The 17,594-nt window shown below is 43.6% G+C and overlaps 2 protein-coding genes across 2 annotated transcripts; both read left to right on the forward strand.

Annotated features, from left to right (window-relative positions):
• The first annotated feature begins 3,948 nt into the window (after positions 1-3,948).
• Positions 3,949-7,173, forward strand: btbd17b (BTB (POZ) domain containing 17b). Its single transcript, XM_041957900.1, has 3 exons — positions 3,949-4,036; positions 5,494-5,779; positions 6,099-7,173. Exons 1-3 carry the CDS (start codon positions 3,949-3,951, stop codon positions 7,171-7,173), a joined length of 1,449 nt encoding a protein of 482 aa, XP_041813834.1.
• Positions 7,174-8,084: 911 nt separating this feature from the next.
• Positions 8,085-16,585, forward strand: LOC121620673 (dual specificity mitogen-activated protein kinase kinase 6-like). The gene is made up of 12 exons (XM_041956828.1): positions 8,085-8,402; positions 12,417-12,486; positions 13,059-13,107; positions 13,190-13,303; positions 13,554-13,673; positions 13,764-13,880; positions 14,163-14,214; positions 14,323-14,450; positions 14,783-14,860; positions 15,668-15,807; positions 16,073-16,118; positions 16,387-16,585. The coding sequence occupies exons 1-12, from the start codon at positions 8,384-8,386 to the stop codon at positions 16,462-16,464; spliced, it is 1,011 nt and encodes a 336-aa protein (XP_041812762.1). The 5' UTR covers positions 8,085-8,383; the 3' UTR covers positions 16,465-16,585.
• Positions 16,586-17,594: the final 1,009 nt, after the last annotated feature.

Raw genomic sequence — 17,594 nt, forward strand, 5'->3', positions numbered from 1 at the left:
GTTGGCAGCTTTGCATATTCTGTGAGATTAGGCATCCAGCCTACTTATTTGTTTCAGGCAGCTTACATCCAAACAAAGGGACCACTCATCTCTCAAGCCACACACTCCCACTCGTATATGCAGGCTGTGCAACATGGTCTGTGACCTGCTCGACACTTTCAAACGCGCTGATTATTGATGATTAATGGCTTTCACGGCTTTAGTGATTAGATTTGGGCACTGGTGGAAGAAGCATTCAAGTAAAATAAGCAATGCCACACTGTGAAAATACTAAATTTCAAGTTCAGCTCCTGCTTTCTCAAACAAAGTATTAGGCTGAAGTTGCTTCAGTATAAAAAGTACTCATCATTCATAAAATGGTACGTGTCAGTGTTTTTCTGTTATTATTTATCTAGTTTCTGGATTAATATATCTGCTGCATTAATGTGTATGTTGCATTTTTCCGCTGTAGATGTTAAATTACTTCATATGCTGTTTTCAGCTTTGTGTCATTTTCTAGCTAATCCAAGAATTTTGGGGGGGCTGAGAATTTTCTCTGCCCAAAAAGGAACATTAATCCTCCTCTAATCAGAAACATTTACGGTCAAAATCACCAAATTTGGAGCTGTGTGGATTTCACTGGACAGGAAGGGTATGAAAAAAGCTGTCAGACAAATGTGGTGGAGTAGAAAGTCCAGTGAGATGCTCTGGAGTAGAAGTATAAAGTGGCATATGGTGGAAATATTCAAGTAAAGTACAATTACTTCTATTTTCTACTTAAGTTTAATATAATAAACGTCGGTAGTTATTTCACCACAGTTTTTGTAATTATACTCTAAAGGTGATTTCTTATGAAGTGATCAGCTGCTGCACATACAGCAGTTTACTTTGTTGACCTACTTTCAGTTTAACAGAGGAAAAAGGCCCACATACAGTTTAATTTGAAGATAATTCGACTCTAATGCATGCCATTTAGCACACACTCAATGATTAACTGGATACTTTATGCATTACATAAGCATAAACAGGCCCCTGAGAAACCTGAGTGCACTTTCCGTCTTCGAGGATGCTTCAGAATAGCCAACGCCAGAAAGGAGGCTGCCTCCAGTTTGCAGAGCCACCTGGTGGAAAACATTGTTACAGGAGCGATGGACTCCTGCGTTACATCCCACTAGATTGCACAACAAACTATAGATTTGTATTGATCTGTTTTCGGCCAGGCCACTTAACAACCATTTGATTAATAGGAACATTTACTGATGCCATTGATTTTAAGCTTTTAAATTGTCTCCACTCAGTAAAATTGAAAAATATGCCTTTTTTCAGTAATGACACACCTGAAACTTGCTGAAATACTGTGATAAATACGAAACTATAACAGTCCATCAAAACCTCTTTTTGTGCCTACAAACGTTTTTGCACCATTAACTGCTTATAGTGGTTACAAATTGTGATATGTAGACAATATAAGAATACAAAAGCAGAATTTAGTCCCCTGTATTTTTGAGATATTCATTGACAATGATTTCTTTGACTGTGTGAAGATTTAAAGTCTCAGCACTTCTACCTGGTTTAGTCGTGAAACTTGCAGTTTGACAGTGACATGAAGAAATCAAATGGACCAGCTATGTAATTTCTAAACTGAATGTACAGCCTAAGTAGCTCAGTTTGACATTGAGATGCTTGGAAATGTCACTGTGAAACAACAGAGCATGCTTTTTCCCCATGTAGCTTGTTTTCTTTTCCATTTTCTCATCTTGTGTTCTTTTTATTCACTGGACACTTGATGCATTCAGCGTGTAAAATGCTTATTTACATCAAAAGCTCTTTGTGTCATGTTTGGGGAGACCTGATTAGCCAGTGCATCCCCTCCCCTCAGCACAAGAGTAAGGTCATCCAGGACACCTTGCTGAAGCTAACTCTGGCATTCAGCCTGTACTAAACATGCTGTTTATACTGCATGATGGAGCCCCCTGTGGTGCATCGATCCCTCAATGGATCTCGTCCCGAGGGGTGCTCTTACAAGCCCAGCAGCTCGTCGATCTGCCCCTTTGCATTGTGGTCCTGTGAGCAGATTCTTAATAGGAGCTGATCTCAAAGGAGAAAGCAATGTCACCGTAGTGAAGGGCATGCTCTTTTCAGATGCATAAAGAGGGCTTTGGGTTTATTCTGTTTGTATTATGCAGCTAGACAACAGTTGCCTGAATTGTCTTTTAGTCTTCAGCCATACTTTGAGCTGTAAGCCAAATATATGTAAAACAGTGTTATAATACCAGGTAGAACAATATGTTAGTCTCATTATTTGCAGTCATATAGGTTCCTTGCGTAATGAATCTTATTTGTGTGCATCTGTATCGACCCGCAGACAGGCAAGCAAATAGAAGATGCTACCACATACGTCTTCGTTGTCTCGCCCAGTTTGTTGCAGCAGGCTTCATTAGGGCACCTCAGCAGCACCGCTGTCCTCTGAGAACCTGTCAGGTTATTCATAGCAGTGGCTCAGGTCGGGGTCTTGCAGGATGCTTTTTCTCCTGCATTTTTACTGCAGCCTGGCAGCCCTCGGGGCTTCACCACAACCCAATTCCCTCTGAAATGATGTCTCTCCTTGTCCGTCTCTGTGGTGGCTACGGCAGATTTGGGGCTATTTTAAATGCATTTGTCACCTTGCACCATGTTAGTATAAATATTGCGATTGGACTAATGGCCTTGTCGGTTGCAATGATTTTTTAATTTCAGATCCATACTGAGCTTATCTTTTTGGGAAGATTTTAACAGGGATCTCGGTATTGACTGACCCATCTCTGACTGACAGATCAATGCTAACCGAGGCATAAATACAGATGAATGGCACCGTAAACATCTCTGTGAGCCCGGAGGTCATGATCAGAGCCATGTGTTATCATTGTTGCCATTTGACATTGTGTTTTATAATAGGATGTGTGATTCTCTCGTGTCACAAGCTCACATTGCGTTGTTGTACCATTTTGTATTGATTCTCACAGCATGTTCCTCACAAGCTGCAGACCATTAACTCCATATCCAGCTGAAACTTGTATCACACACATTCATTAAACCCTCTGCCCTGTGCAAGGTTTGTCATGCAACAGCTGCACCTGAAAATAGTTGAAGAAGCTCATGCACGGTGACATCAACAAAAGCTTATTTCACATGGATAAACTGCATTTATTGCAACATCGGTAAGGTCCCTGCATTAAGTCCTGATTGGCAGTTGAATATGATAAACAGAGCTCGCCATAGATTGATGAGCAGCAATAAAATTATGCCCCCATTAGTGAGATTAACATGCCGTCAGAGAAATAATTGCTCTCAGCTGCAAAACTGTCCAACAAAATGGATTATGAAATTTGATTGGCTGCCGTTGGTCACACATATTAGAACCTCGTTTACTTTTGGCAGATAGTCTCAGTGGCAACCTACTGTAATTAATTCACTAATTATATGGCACTGATTGTACTTTATTTAGATATCATGAACATTTTTTTTTTGCAGCCCAGAGATTTGCTGCATACTGAGTGCCATTAAAACGTGAAACTGTGTTAATATTGATTGTTAATAGTGTCTAACTCCCCTGACTTTTAACCAAAAAAAAAAAACAAAAAAACAAAAAACCATTAAGCTGAGTCCTTGGCTGGCCTGGTGCCGCTGATCAATGCCATGTAACATCCAAAAGGGAGAAATTCAAAATCAAAGCTGTCGCTATAGCAACGCCCCTGCCAGATTCCACCAATCAATGGAGCCCGTGGGGTTGCGAGATGCGCCAGGGAAAGGCCAGCGTCCTACATAAAGAGTGCGGGACAGGGAGCCGGGCGGCACACACGGGGCAACACACCTTTCTGCGCGCACACGACAAAGGCACAGCAGCGAGAAGAAGAGTCAGGAGAAGGCACAGAGTGAGGAAGAGAGGGGGAAAGGACAAAGGAAAGAGAGGCAGGGAATAACTGAGAAGAAATGGTACGCTCATTTGAACAAGGGATCCCTGCCTGGGTCTATGTGGGCACCCTGCTCCTATTAATCCACTCTGTCACAGTTAGAGGAGGTAAGATGACAAATGGCATCACTTTGGATTGTTTGCTTTGAAAGGGTCATATCACTTTAGCATCTTTTTTTTTTTTTTTTTTTTTTTGGATATCCTACATTGCAAGAGAAGCCGTATTGTTCTATTTCAGCCCAGCTTCCCCCATACTGTCAGAGGATAGTAGGGCACAGCATGAATGTGTGGCTCGTGCTCAGCCTCGGGGCAGAGGATGGGTTTTTATCTGTTCTACTATCCTGTCCTCATCTATCTGTCTGCTGGGTGCAGAGAAAGACAGGCAAGTCCATTTGCTGCCTGGCTTTGTGCCGGCTCAGTAGTACAGTACAGTACAAGCACTGAGGGAAGGCTTTTCTTACTCCTTAAAAGATGATCTGACTTTGACTGATTTTGACCGAGGCTATTGAAGGCCACATTCCTGTGCTGTCGGATTAGATTCCAGTTGAAATTCCGCGTGTGCGCACAGTCATCTAATCCTATATTTAGGGACTGGGTTTAAAATGTTTTATTTAATGTTTTCAGCTCTTCTCAGCATGAGTGGAAGAGACACTGAAACATTCTTTATTCATAACTTTTTTTGGTCTACTTCGAATTGAATCTCGCGTATGTTTTTTTTTTCTTGCTGAATCAGAGCAAAAAAAGTGAATTATATAACAGATATTATGTGCTGTTCCCCCATTTTAAAAGAATTTGCTGATTTTTGAATTGGCCACACTTCATTTGTCAAAAGACGCTCCACCGTGCTCAGCTGGCTCAGGGTGCTGGGCGGCTAATTGGAAAAAGGTTACTTTGAAGTGGGGGGCGCTTGATTGTGGTAAAGATATGAAGACTGTGAGGCATTCCAGGGAGCCAAGTGTGCTCCCCCTGTGTCTCATTAAACCCCCAGTAATAGGCCACTGATGGCTGTGGCAGAGCAGAATGGAAACAGTAGCTTGTCTTGCTGAGTCTTTCATGTGTGATTCCCCAGTATGTGGCACTTGTACTTACGCACAAGAGGGTCCATAGAAGCAGCCATCTGCAATGGCACCGCAAACTCTTTTCTGAGCACCTGGTACCGGAGGTTTTCTGAGTCAGCCACCTGGCTTGTTGCTCTCTTTCTCTATTCACTGAAACTAAAAGAACAGAAAGATGTACAAGTCTGCTTTCTCCCTGACACAGTTGTGGTTTAGTCAAAGAGTTCGCTTCTCCAGTTCCCGGTGAGTCAAATCTGATTTAAGTTGTAGAACAAATGCACAAGAATTGTGCTGTGAAATCTCGAATAGCAGAATCAGGTTGGTGCAAATTACGGTGATGAAAATAGAATATAAGAAAGAATGTGAGCTACTATCTGAATGAAAACAACCTCACGAAAAGCTGATACTGTGAAGTTACTGCTGCTCCACATTTCTTCTGCATTTAAATTGTGATCATTGTGCTTTATGATAGTGCCACTAATCCACCTCCTTGCACTGTGTTTCCCACAGCTCCCATGAAGCAGGAGGTAGCATTAGACAACGGGGCCACGGTGCTGAATCACTCCATGAGCTTGGTGCAGCGTATGGAGGCCCTGCTGGCCATGGGGAACAGCAGTGATGTCACTCTCCGGGTGCAAACCATCAACACGGATGAGGTGAAGGTGATCCAGGCCCACAGCCTGGTTCTCACAATGCAGAGTGACGTGTTTGAGGAACTGCTGCTCAGCCGCAATAACAGCGCTGTGGTTTTGAGGGAGACGCCCGACTGTGCAGCTGTCTTTGACAAGTTTGTCAGGTGAGGATGACTCCAGCTGCAGTCATTTGTCAGAATTAATCAGGTTCAATTGGCTGTAACCATTCATGACACTGTGGAGCTAAATGTAGATGCTGCTGTACTTTCCACAAGCATGAAGTTCTAGGTCTTCACACACCATTTTGCCTCTCTCCTTTGGAGGAGTGAGATGCTCCATCTTGTGAAATATTCTAAAATTACACCTACTGTTTTAGGCTCACAGCAAATCGGACAGTGTGGGTTTATTGAGTGACTCAGATGTGAGGAGAGAAAACAGGCTTCACGATACAGCACGCTTTACTGACTTTACTTACCCTTGCAGGTATCTGTACTGTGGTGACATCTCAGTGCGGCTAGATCAGGCCATTTCCCTGCACAAGCTGGCCAGCAAGTACCATGTGTGGGGCTTGCAACAGGGTCTGACCCAATATATGACCCAACATCTGTCTAGTGATTCGCCCACAGGCCACGTGGTTGGCTGGTATAATTATGCGCTACAAACTGGGGACATGGCCCTGAGGGACAGCTGCCTGCAGTACCTGTCCTGGAACCTATCTTCTGTGCTGCAGAGCGGAGAATGGGGCTCCATCAGTGAAGACCTGCTCCTCTCCTTGCTCCAGCGCTCTGACCTCATTCTGCAAAGTGAGCTCGAGCTCTACGAGGCCCTGGAGGCCTGGATTAGCCAGAACCAGCCTGTCAGTACAACAGTGGAAAGTGCCCTAAAGGCTGTTCGATATGGCATGATCCCCCCTCAGCACCTCTTCCGTCTTCAGAAGCAATCCCCCCTTATGCTGAAGTATTACGAGTCCATCCGTGATCTACTCTACCTGGCTTTCCAATTTCACTCCGCCTCACCAATCCAGCTGGCCAAGTACTTTGATGTCAACTGCAGTATTTTCACTCCTCGTAACTACCTGTCCTCCTCCTGGGGTTCCCCTTGGGTCATCAATAACCCCACCCGTGATGACCGCAGTTTCAGCTTCCAGACCCAGCTCGGGCCCAGCGGCCATGACTCCAGTAAAAGAGTAACTTGGAACGCCCTGTTCTCCCCTCGCTGGCTGCCTCTCAGTGCCAGGTCAACTTATACTGAGCTGGGCGCCATGCAGCCTACACGCACAGACGGAGGTCGACCTCGCATCATTGTTACACCAGCCACTTCCAGCCCAGACTTTGCTGGTGTGAGTTTCCAGAAGACCGTGATTGTGATGGCAAAACAACAAGGAAAAGTGGTGGTTCGCCATGTCTACAACTTCCACCAAAGCACGGAGGAGGCTGGGGATTTCCTGCTGGATGCTGACCTGCAGCGCCGTGCATCAGAGTACCTAATTGACAGCTCCCTCTATCTGCACATTGTAATAAAACCCCTCTATCATACCCTCCTTGTTGCCAGGAAGTAAAAGCAGGAATTTGGCACGGTCCCAGTCATCAACCCTCCACCCACACAATCACATGCACATATTCCAAAGTCAACTCATATCACGGCACACGTGTATGCATCAGGTCTGAGACATCTCCATTGTTGAGTAGTTTGTGCATTTTGTTGTCTTCCAACTATTTAGGAAGGGGGTGCTTGGTAAAATAAAGGACTCACAATTTAACAGCTCAGCAGTGATTATCACAATAATGATGGTGTTTTTTTCAGTATTTCATTCAATCATGCTAAGAAGAAAAAAAAGACTTCACTGTACTGTTTTTTTGTTCAGGTATTTTATAGTCCGGCAGTTTGTTTCTTGAATTTATTAAATCTACATGGTGGTTAATGTTGTTTGAATAAGTACTATAGATGTTTTGCTTTTAAATAAAGTGTTCTTGCTATTAATTTTAATGCATTCCACTGTTCAGCAGTCACATATAGATTTTTAGTTCATGCCACTTATATCCTGTGACATACACTTATATACTTGTTTGTTGTTTACATACTAAAACACGTAAATTAAAGTGCAATCCCATTATCAGTGTTCCTTTGTATAATGTAGGTTATTTGCAAGATTTTTTTTCTTATTTATTGTTACACATGTATTTTATCTAGCTTTTAACAACACAACACCAGTATGTGATTTTCATCCTGATAATAAATAATAAAAGACAAAAACATGAAAAAAAAAATGTCTGTGGTAGGCTGTAATGATTTGTAAAAATAAACTTAAATAAATGAAAAAAATAATGTGGCTTAATATTTTTGATTAGTTACAGTAATTGTTGAAAAGCAATCTTTTTTGCAGAAAAGTGCTCACACAATATGAACTGCGCATCCCATGATGCTTAGCGCGAGGCAGGAAAGACGTCATCACGTCGCTGGAACCTTCAGCTGTCAGACTTTGGCCACCCTAAAAGTGCAGGTTTTGTTAGCAAACTAACTCGAAGTGTACAACCCGCGCAGACTTTATTTAAAGTTGTGCATTCATCCGCTAATCGATCTTTGAACGTGTGAGCCGGCGATTGAAGCACTGAGATTGCACGAAGACGAACCATTTAGTTTTAATCGCTGCTAGTTTTTGCAGAAGCCAGCGATCCTGAGCGGGTGTAAGGCTAGATGCAGGGAGGGAGGGAGTAAAAAAAGGCAAAAGTCTTTGTGCTTCCCTTCCCCCTCATCAAAGCAAAGGGGAAATGTCTCTGTCTAAAGGAGGTAAGTGTTTTTTTCCCCCCACTCTTTTTAAAGAAACAAACACACAAAAAAAAACATCCGTGCACACATTTTCAACATGGAGATGCAGTTTGCGTGGAAGTAATTTAGCTAGCTATGTTTGAGTAACGTAACCTTGCCAGGTGGAAAGCTGCATGTATGAGAGGAGGGAAAAGAAGCTAGCCAGCATGTCTTTCCTGCTTTCTATCATCATACCAAGTCTCCAGACACCCTGGTGTCTGAAGGTATTCCTCACAGACTTACTGCTAGCTGTTCGTGGGCTAAATGATGATATTTTAGCTAAACGGCACGCGCGCATCGCCTCGTTTTAAGTTCCCGTGTTGTGGTTAGCTAACTTACACCATTTTTCGCGACAATGAAGGACTTCTGCCAAGCTGTAATTATCGGCCAAGTTGCCCCTCAGATGGAAATTACCGCGCTGGGATTAGTCTCTCCTTTTCGGTTAAAGTAAAGCACATTGGGACCACAGGTGTTTGTATTTTTAGGCCTCCTGACTCATGACTGATCGATTGTGTGTTGGCTCCTTTTAGCCTGTGTGTTAGCGCTAAAATATGTTTAGCGCCGCTTCCATGAAAATGCCTTTTATTATTATTTTTTCCATGGTGGAAATTCCTTTATTTTTAAAACAGGCGGCGATGCCAAAGGGAACCGGGTCGCTCTTTCACACACACTTGGCTTCCGCCAGTCACTCAGCGAGTGCGTGCTGTGTAATTACTGTACACTGAAGAAAATACACACCTTGGAAAAATCAAGGTCTTTCCTCTGCGTCACACACACACACACACTCGCACAGAGCATGATGATGATGTCAATTTACATTTCAAGTTCACCGCTGGTGCTGTTACACAATCATACTAGCGTTACCATGGTCGGGAGTACACACTGTTTTGAGAGGGCTGTGTAGATTGGCTCAGGCAGTAACAGCCTTTGGCCTACCATGGCATGTTTTGACTTGCAGCACCAATACCTGGTGCAGCCTCTCTTTGTTGACAGTTCACTGGCTGCAAGCATATACCGTACAGCAGCTACACAGGTTCCCTGCTGTAATTATTGCGTGCATCACAACAGGCGTGAGGTGTCTTTTATGAAAGTGTTCTTCTTTTCTGGACACTCATAAGGAGTTGTGCCTGTGGTGGTCGAGGGCGGAGTGCATTGCAGTCAGTGCTGTTCATGCATATTGCTGAGGCATGTTTGGAGATTGGGTTCTCCCTAACAGCACTGATAGGGTGGTGTGGAAGATTATCTGTGCATGACTCATCCTTTTCTGTATATGGACCCACTCTGAGGCTGGAGCTTCCTGATGGTGACTCGCCACACAGCTATTGACACTTTGATCCCATGCACAATCCAGAAATTCTTGTCCACATTACGTATGTATTACTGCACCCTGGATAGTTTCCACTGAACATCTTTGGGTTTCTTAGAATTGCTGCATTTCCTGCCAAAGTGCACCAATTCATTGCTACCGTGTGTAGTCGCTGATGCAGACCCCGAGAAGCCCAACACTGCAACTGCAAATAGAGTGATTTTATTTAGGTACCATGAGCAACATTTACAATGATTAATTTTTCAGATTAATAAGCATCCTCCTGGGGGCCCTGGCAGCTCACCCGGAATAGCGTGTACCACGTTACCAATGCTGAATCCTTCCTTCAGCAGCCTGGGTTTTGATTCCAGCATGCCCCTTTGCTGCATGGCATCCACTCTCTCACCCTGCCTTCTCTTAAAAGAATATCTTCCCATTTTCCCATTTTGTACATAAAAATGCTGACTGCAACTTGTGCCAAATTTGGATATGAGACAAGGTGTCAGTGCACACACTGATACAAATCTTTACTTTCATGATATACCACTGACATTGGTATGAATGACAGGTAAGCAGTGGGATTGCTTCTCTGTGTCACCAGCCTCTTTGAAGTTCTTACTTCTTTCTGAGAAAATGTTATCTGAGTACATGTTTTTTTTTTTTTTTTTTCGCCCCCTGTGCTGCCTCGATACACTACTTGCAGCTGAAGCTGCCATCATGGCTCTGCTGTGCCCTGTCGGGCTCAGCTCAAGGGCCAGGCAGGTCTTGCAGCAGAAAGCTGTTGTGAAGCTGGCCTCAGTTGGCCCTAGCGGGGACAGCAAGCAGCAAGCGGGCCAAGTGAAGTGACATCATATTTCCCAAAGGGTCCCTGACAGTTGTTGTGTTTTAAGCGGATGCGTCCAGTCTGGCTGGTTGTGAGTCATATCCCACCCCACAGTCCCGGCTACAGGGTCACTGCACACAATGCTACCTGAGAGGGGCTTGTCCACTAATACTTCACTGTATATATGTATAGATGTTGATTTCTCAGAGTTAATTTAAGCTTCAATGTACAGTCTTATAAGCTGCATGCGTGAAGTGTAACTTAGATGGAACAGCTGTGGCATGTCAGATGTTTTTGCACTGCACCACTGTGTTCATGTGCTACCCTAATTTTGTTGCACGAATAAAAGGTCTTTTAGTCTTATTTGTCAGGTCATCGGAAGGCTTCAGTGCTCATACTTTATCCCACGCAGAGGAAATGCACGGTCTATTTTTGACTGAGCATGTGTGAGTAAATCACACTTCAATCTCTCCCTACCACATGAGACTGCCGTAGTCTGTCCAGACACTGTAGGCCTATTTTAGGGCTGCAGCACAAAATGGACCTGTCTGACGTTTCAGTGGTAGAATGAGCCATAGAATCTAAAATCTTCGTAAAACCTCACTTCCCTTCCAGTGTGATCTAGCAAGGAGGGGTTTACCCAATCGTACTTCCTCTGGTGTGGTGTGACTCACGCAATGGCAAATACAACCCTGCAGTAATAATGACAGTTGAAATCATACCAATAAACTGCCCCGTTACTAACTTGTGCGAGCTTTCTAAAGAGCTGTTCCATTTGTTCCAAAGTGAAGGTGACTTGTTTGTGCATTAAACCCGTTTCTCTGAACTGGGCTAGGATAATTACACAGCCTGGCCTGGGCCTGTGTGCAGCAGGACAAGAACAGGAAATAACCAGCCAGGTTTAAACTGTTTCTCATCGTATCCCAGTGGGGCAAAACTGCGGCCAAGTCCGAGCGCACACACGCGGATAAAGGTCAAGAAAAGTGTTCTGTTTTTCCCTTCGACCTTGCAACAAGAGTGAACATGCTGAACATTAGTGTCCATGTCGAGAAAAGTGGAGTTGTTTTTCCTGTGTTGTTGCTCGTAGGCCCGGTAGCTGTGTCATTCTGGCATGGACTCGCAGCCCCTTGTGGGAAGTCCCAGAGGCTGCTGGTAAACTGTGTTTATGAATGGACTGCTGTCAGTGATTTAACACAGAAAGGTCCCAGAGCTGCACAGTTTACAGCACCATACTCCAGATACTCCTACAATGAAAACACGTAAAAGATGTTGAAAAACACTGATAATTAATTTCATCGCAGTGATTGTATCAGTAAAAAAAAAAAATCATGACAGGAAGGAAAGCTTGATTCCCTTTAACCCCACCCCCCCTTCTTCCCTCTCCATTTGAGTCATCATACCAATGTCGATTAGTCATTTAGTCCACCTTCTCTCTATTGCAGGGCCTCAGCTTTGAGTACACCTAATCTCCAGTTAGATAACAGATCATTCACTGTAGTTTTGACAGAAGCAACTGCAAATTGATTGTAACCTTGAAAACACTCCTTACTACCAGAATAGAACAAAATCCCATATCAACAGGCCGATGTGGATACATGAAAACAAGCAAAATCCATTTAGTTTGCACTTAATGATCTGATTTAGAGCCGTGGATCTCTGCTGTGGCGAGCCTCTGCTCCAAACCCAGTGTAGTGTGGTAAATGGGCTTCGAAGAGTCTGTCGATGCGGAGTCCATTTAGCTTAATCCCTCCACAAAACACAGCTAATCATACTAGCTCGTGGTTGCTGCTAAATACAGCTTTATTGATCACTGTATGTCCATCATGGAGCTGAGGTGGTAACGGTTTTCTAATTTCTTGTTTCTTAGGGAAGAAGAAAAACCCTGGGCTGAAGCTGGCCAAAGAAGTATTTGCACAGCCCCCACCAGCAGCAGCAGCGTGAGCCTCGTTTTTTTTTCTTTTAATTCATTTATTTTTTTGAACAAAGCTGCAGTGACTGCAGCAGTACCACCACAAGATGATCTCAAAATTAGAGGAACAATGCTAAAATGGCAGGAACAGTGTATTGGCCCAGTATTAGCTTATTGCAAATATCTGTATTGGCGTCCAGGTCAACCAGTAAGCCAAAAAATGTGTTTGAGGCAGGCAATTTTAAAATGTTTAGTACATATCGTAGCCACAAATGCTAACAAATAAAAAATGTTCTTTCTTTTAGAAAAGAATAATATTGGCTGATATATAGTCATCATATAGTTTTAAACACTCTCCATAATTGGTTTCGGCATCTGGTGTATCTCAAAATTCTGCACTGGCTCTTCACATAGTAACATTTTTGGTATGTAGATGTTTTTTGGGGATATACACAGGTCATACGCAGGCCACCTAGAGCACCTCTGCCTGGTGCACTTGTTAATTACAAGTGTCAGTTGCATGTGACTCCTTGCATGAATCACTTGACTTTATAATTGCTTTTAGCACCGACTTTGACCGACGTTGCTCTCTCCCCGCAGGCCCCCTCGAGACCTCGACTCGAAAGCTTGTGTCACAATTGGAGATCAGGTAAAGTCGGCTCTCGTGCCTGCTCTGTCTCTTCGCTGAGCTGAGCAAGTGTATGAATGTAACGTCTGCCCCCTCTGTCCAGAACTTCGTGGTGAAGGCCGATGACTTGGAGCAGATTGCAGAGCTGGGGAGGGGAGCGTACGGGGTGGTGGACAAGATGAAACATGTGCCCAGCGGTGTTATCATGGCTGTCAAGGTAGGTCGGGAAGCTGCTGCTCAGGTTACCTGATTTGGCATTTCTGCAAATGCACCACACTTTTAAAATAGTACCATGACACACAGATGTATTCAACGCATGAGCTCAACTTATAAACATGTGGCTGAGATCTATTAGCTCTATGACATGTCATATTGAGGGTTATAGGACACTAGACACCATTTGGTTTAAGCTATATCTGCCCCGCTGATGACACTGGCAGCCTGCTCTGTGATGTTTGTGTCTGCAGAGGATTCGTGCCACGGTCAACACTCTGGAGCAGAAGAGGCTCCTGATGGATCTGGACATATCCATGAGGACAGTGGACTGCTTCTTCACTGTGACCTTCTATGGCGCCCTCTTCAGAGAGGTGAACGATGGCATGAACTCCTGCCTGTGTTGCGTCGAGTGTGTGATCGTCTTGTTTCTCACATTAACTTTTTTTTTTTTTTTTTTACAGGGGGATGTTTGGATCTGTATGGAGCTGATGGACACGTCTCTGGATAAGTTCTATAAGAAGGTTATTGAGAAAGGCAAAACCATCCCCGAGGACATCTTGGGCAAGATCACAGTAGCAGTACGTCCTGTCACATACTTCACACCAGCTTCAGTATAAAGGAATAGTTCAACATTTTGGGAAAATGTTCACTTTTTCTGAGAACAAGATGAGGGGAATGACAGTTTGTGGTGTTGTGAGGAGTTAACATACTGCAATTAATATTATTTAAATATTGCATCACATAACTTCCCCTAAAGTCAGGTCAACCAGCAGACCTTTTCTGCATATTGTTTCATTAATGTGCACGTTAAACACAACTATCTATGTGAATATGTCCTTCATTTTTTCAAATCACTGCAGATTGTCAAGGCATTAGAGCATCTGCACAGTAACCTGTCAGTGATACACAGAGGTAATCACAAGCCCACATCCTCAGCATATACAGTTTTCAGCTTCCTGTCGGTGTTTCTCATTGTTTGTTTGCAATGTTCTCTCTCTCTCTCATCCTGTCCCTCTTCAGATGTGAAGCCCTCCAACGTTCTGATCAACACTCAGGGCCAAGTGAAAATGTGTGACTTTGGCATCAGTGGCCATCTGGTGGACTCTGTGGCCAAAACAATGGATGCAGGCTGCAAGCCCTACATGGCGGTAAGTGGGGACTCCTGGTACCAGCTAGCTGAGATTAAGGAGGGGGATTCTCCAGAGATTCTGAAACCTCCAGTCTTAACCTGAAGCTTTCATAAACATTACCTCAAATGTACCCTCACAAAACCAGTGCATCATTTAAATCATCCCTAAAAACACATTTTAACTGACATTTGTTCTTCACACAGTTATACTTATGCTCGTCATTATATACTTCTTTAATTGATGCAGGAGTTGATGAAATAGCTTTATTATAGTTATAGCTCGTAAATATTGTTCACATTATTTTCAGCTAGTGCTGCTACTTAATCTGTTGCTAATAATTTCCATTTCAGCCGGAGCGGATCAACCCTGACCTCAACCAGAAAGGCTACAGCGTCAAGTCAGACATATGGAGTCTCGGCATCACGATGGTGAGTTGGGTCGGACGTCAAAATGTGATGCATTTTTAAGGGAAATTTAAAAACTGTTCTTTCATTTAGTTGAAATGTGAATAAAAACCTACTGCTACTAAGCTGCTACAATTGCATTCAGATATCGCTAACACCAGTGGTAAACACTACAATGCACATTACCATAGTCTTATACAATCAGTTTTTTCACTACACTTCCATTTGATTATATCAGTTATTATATCACAATAATAAACTCTTATTTACTTCTTAACAAGGTGTAAAAGTGGATCTCGAGGACTAACAGCAGAAATATGACCCACCAGTGAAAGTTGACCTTCTTTCTTTCTGCTTTCCTTGTTTTGTTTGACGTTCAGTACGCTCTCAGTAATACACAACTCCATTTCGGTCTGGCAGCCCAACAAAAGTTTACTTTCTCAGATATGATAATTTACTAAACAATGTAAAAAGAGATCCCATTACAGGTAACATGGATGTCCAAACACAAGCAAATGCCTGTGCCACGTTGATGTCTGATCGTTAGCGGTCCATGCTGTCCTCGGTTATTGAATAACATGGCTTACAAAGTGACAGAACTTGTATTTTTTCATTGTTCTTTGAGGACACAAAGGAGCTGCTCTTATGTCTTATTTATCTCCATTTTCTCTCACATGAAGAAATAATTTGACTCATATGAAGCCGGAAAAATCTCTGAATTATCCAAAAAGCGTTTTGTGAAATTTGCATAAAATGTACGGTAGCGCTAACGGCTACAGCAGCTCTAACATGTGCGGCCCTCGTTGAATCTGCCTTCGTCTCTCTTCCTAGATCGAGCTGGCCATTTTGAAATTCCCCTACGACTCATGGGGGACCCCGTTCCAGCAGCTCAAACAGGTGGTGGACGAGCCGTCTCCACAGCTGCCCGCTGACCGTTTCTCCCCAGAGTTTGTAGACTTCATCTCCCAGTGGTGAGCCTCGCACTCGGTGGCTTTTCTTCAGCGTGATGCTCCTCTCTCACCTTGCTGTGAGAATGAGGTGGCACTGATGCCCAGCAGGGGTCAGTGTTTGCCCTGTGTTGACTGAGAGAGGAGCAGGAGTACAGCATCTGTGGAGCTCCAGCTTGAGCTTAAATGTTTATGTCACTTTGCTGTTTTTAGATTTAGTTTATGTGAAGTTATAATACATTTGAATTTCAGTTGTTTTTCTCACTTTTCCTTCTATCTCTCTTTGCAGCTTAAGAAAGAAACCAAATGAAAGACCAGCTTATACAGAATTAATGGTTAGTAGCTTTTACATTTTTATTCTTCTTACCCCAAAAACCTCTTTAAGATACTATGCATCGTCCTACTTTGTCCGCTATCAACATCCCTGCTGTAATATTCATTGTGCTCTGATTCTCGCATTTGTCCACAAGAGGCCAGGCTTACCCAACTAACCCACCAATGATGTGTGTGTTTCACATTCAAATAACAATACAGCCATCGTTCGAACCATTTTTGTCATTCAAGAGCATATTCCTAATGATGTTTTTCCTTCTTTTGATGCAGCAACATCCGTTTTTCACTCTGCATGACTCCAAAGAGACAGACGTGGCCAGTTTTGTCAAGGTCATCCTGGATGACTGACGGGCTCCCTGCGGGCTCCACCCCATCAGGGTAGGCGGGGACCTCTCAGCGAAATGAACCAATGGCCTACCTTTAAAAAAAAAAAAAAAAAAAAAAACTCACTGGAATGACAGACTCATGCACCCACACACAACAGGGGGGAGGGGTGGGCGGGGGAGGGAGGGCGTGGGTGACCAAAAGACTGACAGCAGCCCAGCAGCACTGGAGTGGGAGAGTGGTGGTAATATGAACTTGCGTACGGTCAAACACCCAACTGGAGAGGTTTAATTCACTCCTCCAAGCTTCCTGTGTGTGCAATTTTTCAATATGACAAATATGAACTGAACCCGATTTGTTTTGTTCTTTTTTTGTCTTGTTCTTCTTTTGTTTTTGCCCCACTGCCCCTTTTATCCCTCTCTTCAGAACGAACAGAGCCAGCCATTGTTTCTTTGTGACACATATTGTATGAATACTTTCATCTGCAAAACCAACAGTTAATGTGTATGTTATTGTGTATTGAAAGCTATATTTGCATATGCGTTTGTACGTTGTCTCATTATGCAGAGTTTTGATACTGTATATCGTCGACAAGTGTGAATTTTACCGGACTAGGGCCTTATTTGTCAGATCACATCAGGTGAGCAGCTCCACCTGGTTCCGCCCTGAGGTGATTGGTCAGTGCAGGGGCTGCAGTTGTCGCGGGGCCGGGCCGTGGGAGACTCCAGACAAGAAAAAAAAAAACGTAAGACATGTCAAAGGTCGCACTCTGGACGGGAGGAGTTGCAAGTCATTCCTAGATCTCTCGGCAGCGCGCGAGCAGGAATGCAAAGCGTCCAGTGTCATCAGAACCGATATCGGCCCGAGCTGAGGCCCTTCATGCAGCGACCCCTCCGTGCTCTTCTTCTTCTTCTTCTTTCTCGGGTATTAACGAGTTGGCTTCAGCGCTGCCATTGTTACTACCTAGAAGTATTCAGGGGTTGCCTAATCAAGCTCACAGCTTTATCTATATCTGTGTGCCATTTTGCAAAACGTTCTCATTGATTACTGCATTACTTGTGTTTTTTTTTTTCTCTCTCTGTTTGGACTTGTTCTGGCCTGGATTTTATTTCAGCTGCGTTTAAACTTTTTTTCTCTACCTTTCTCAATTCTGG

The sequence above is a fragment of the Chelmon rostratus genome, chromosome 17, assembly GCF_017976325.1.
Source record: "Chelmon rostratus isolate fCheRos1 chromosome 17, fCheRos1.pri, whole genome shotgun sequence".
Classification (NCBI taxonomy): Eukaryota; Metazoa; Chordata; class Actinopteri; order Chaetodontiformes; family Chaetodontidae; genus Chelmon; species Chelmon rostratus.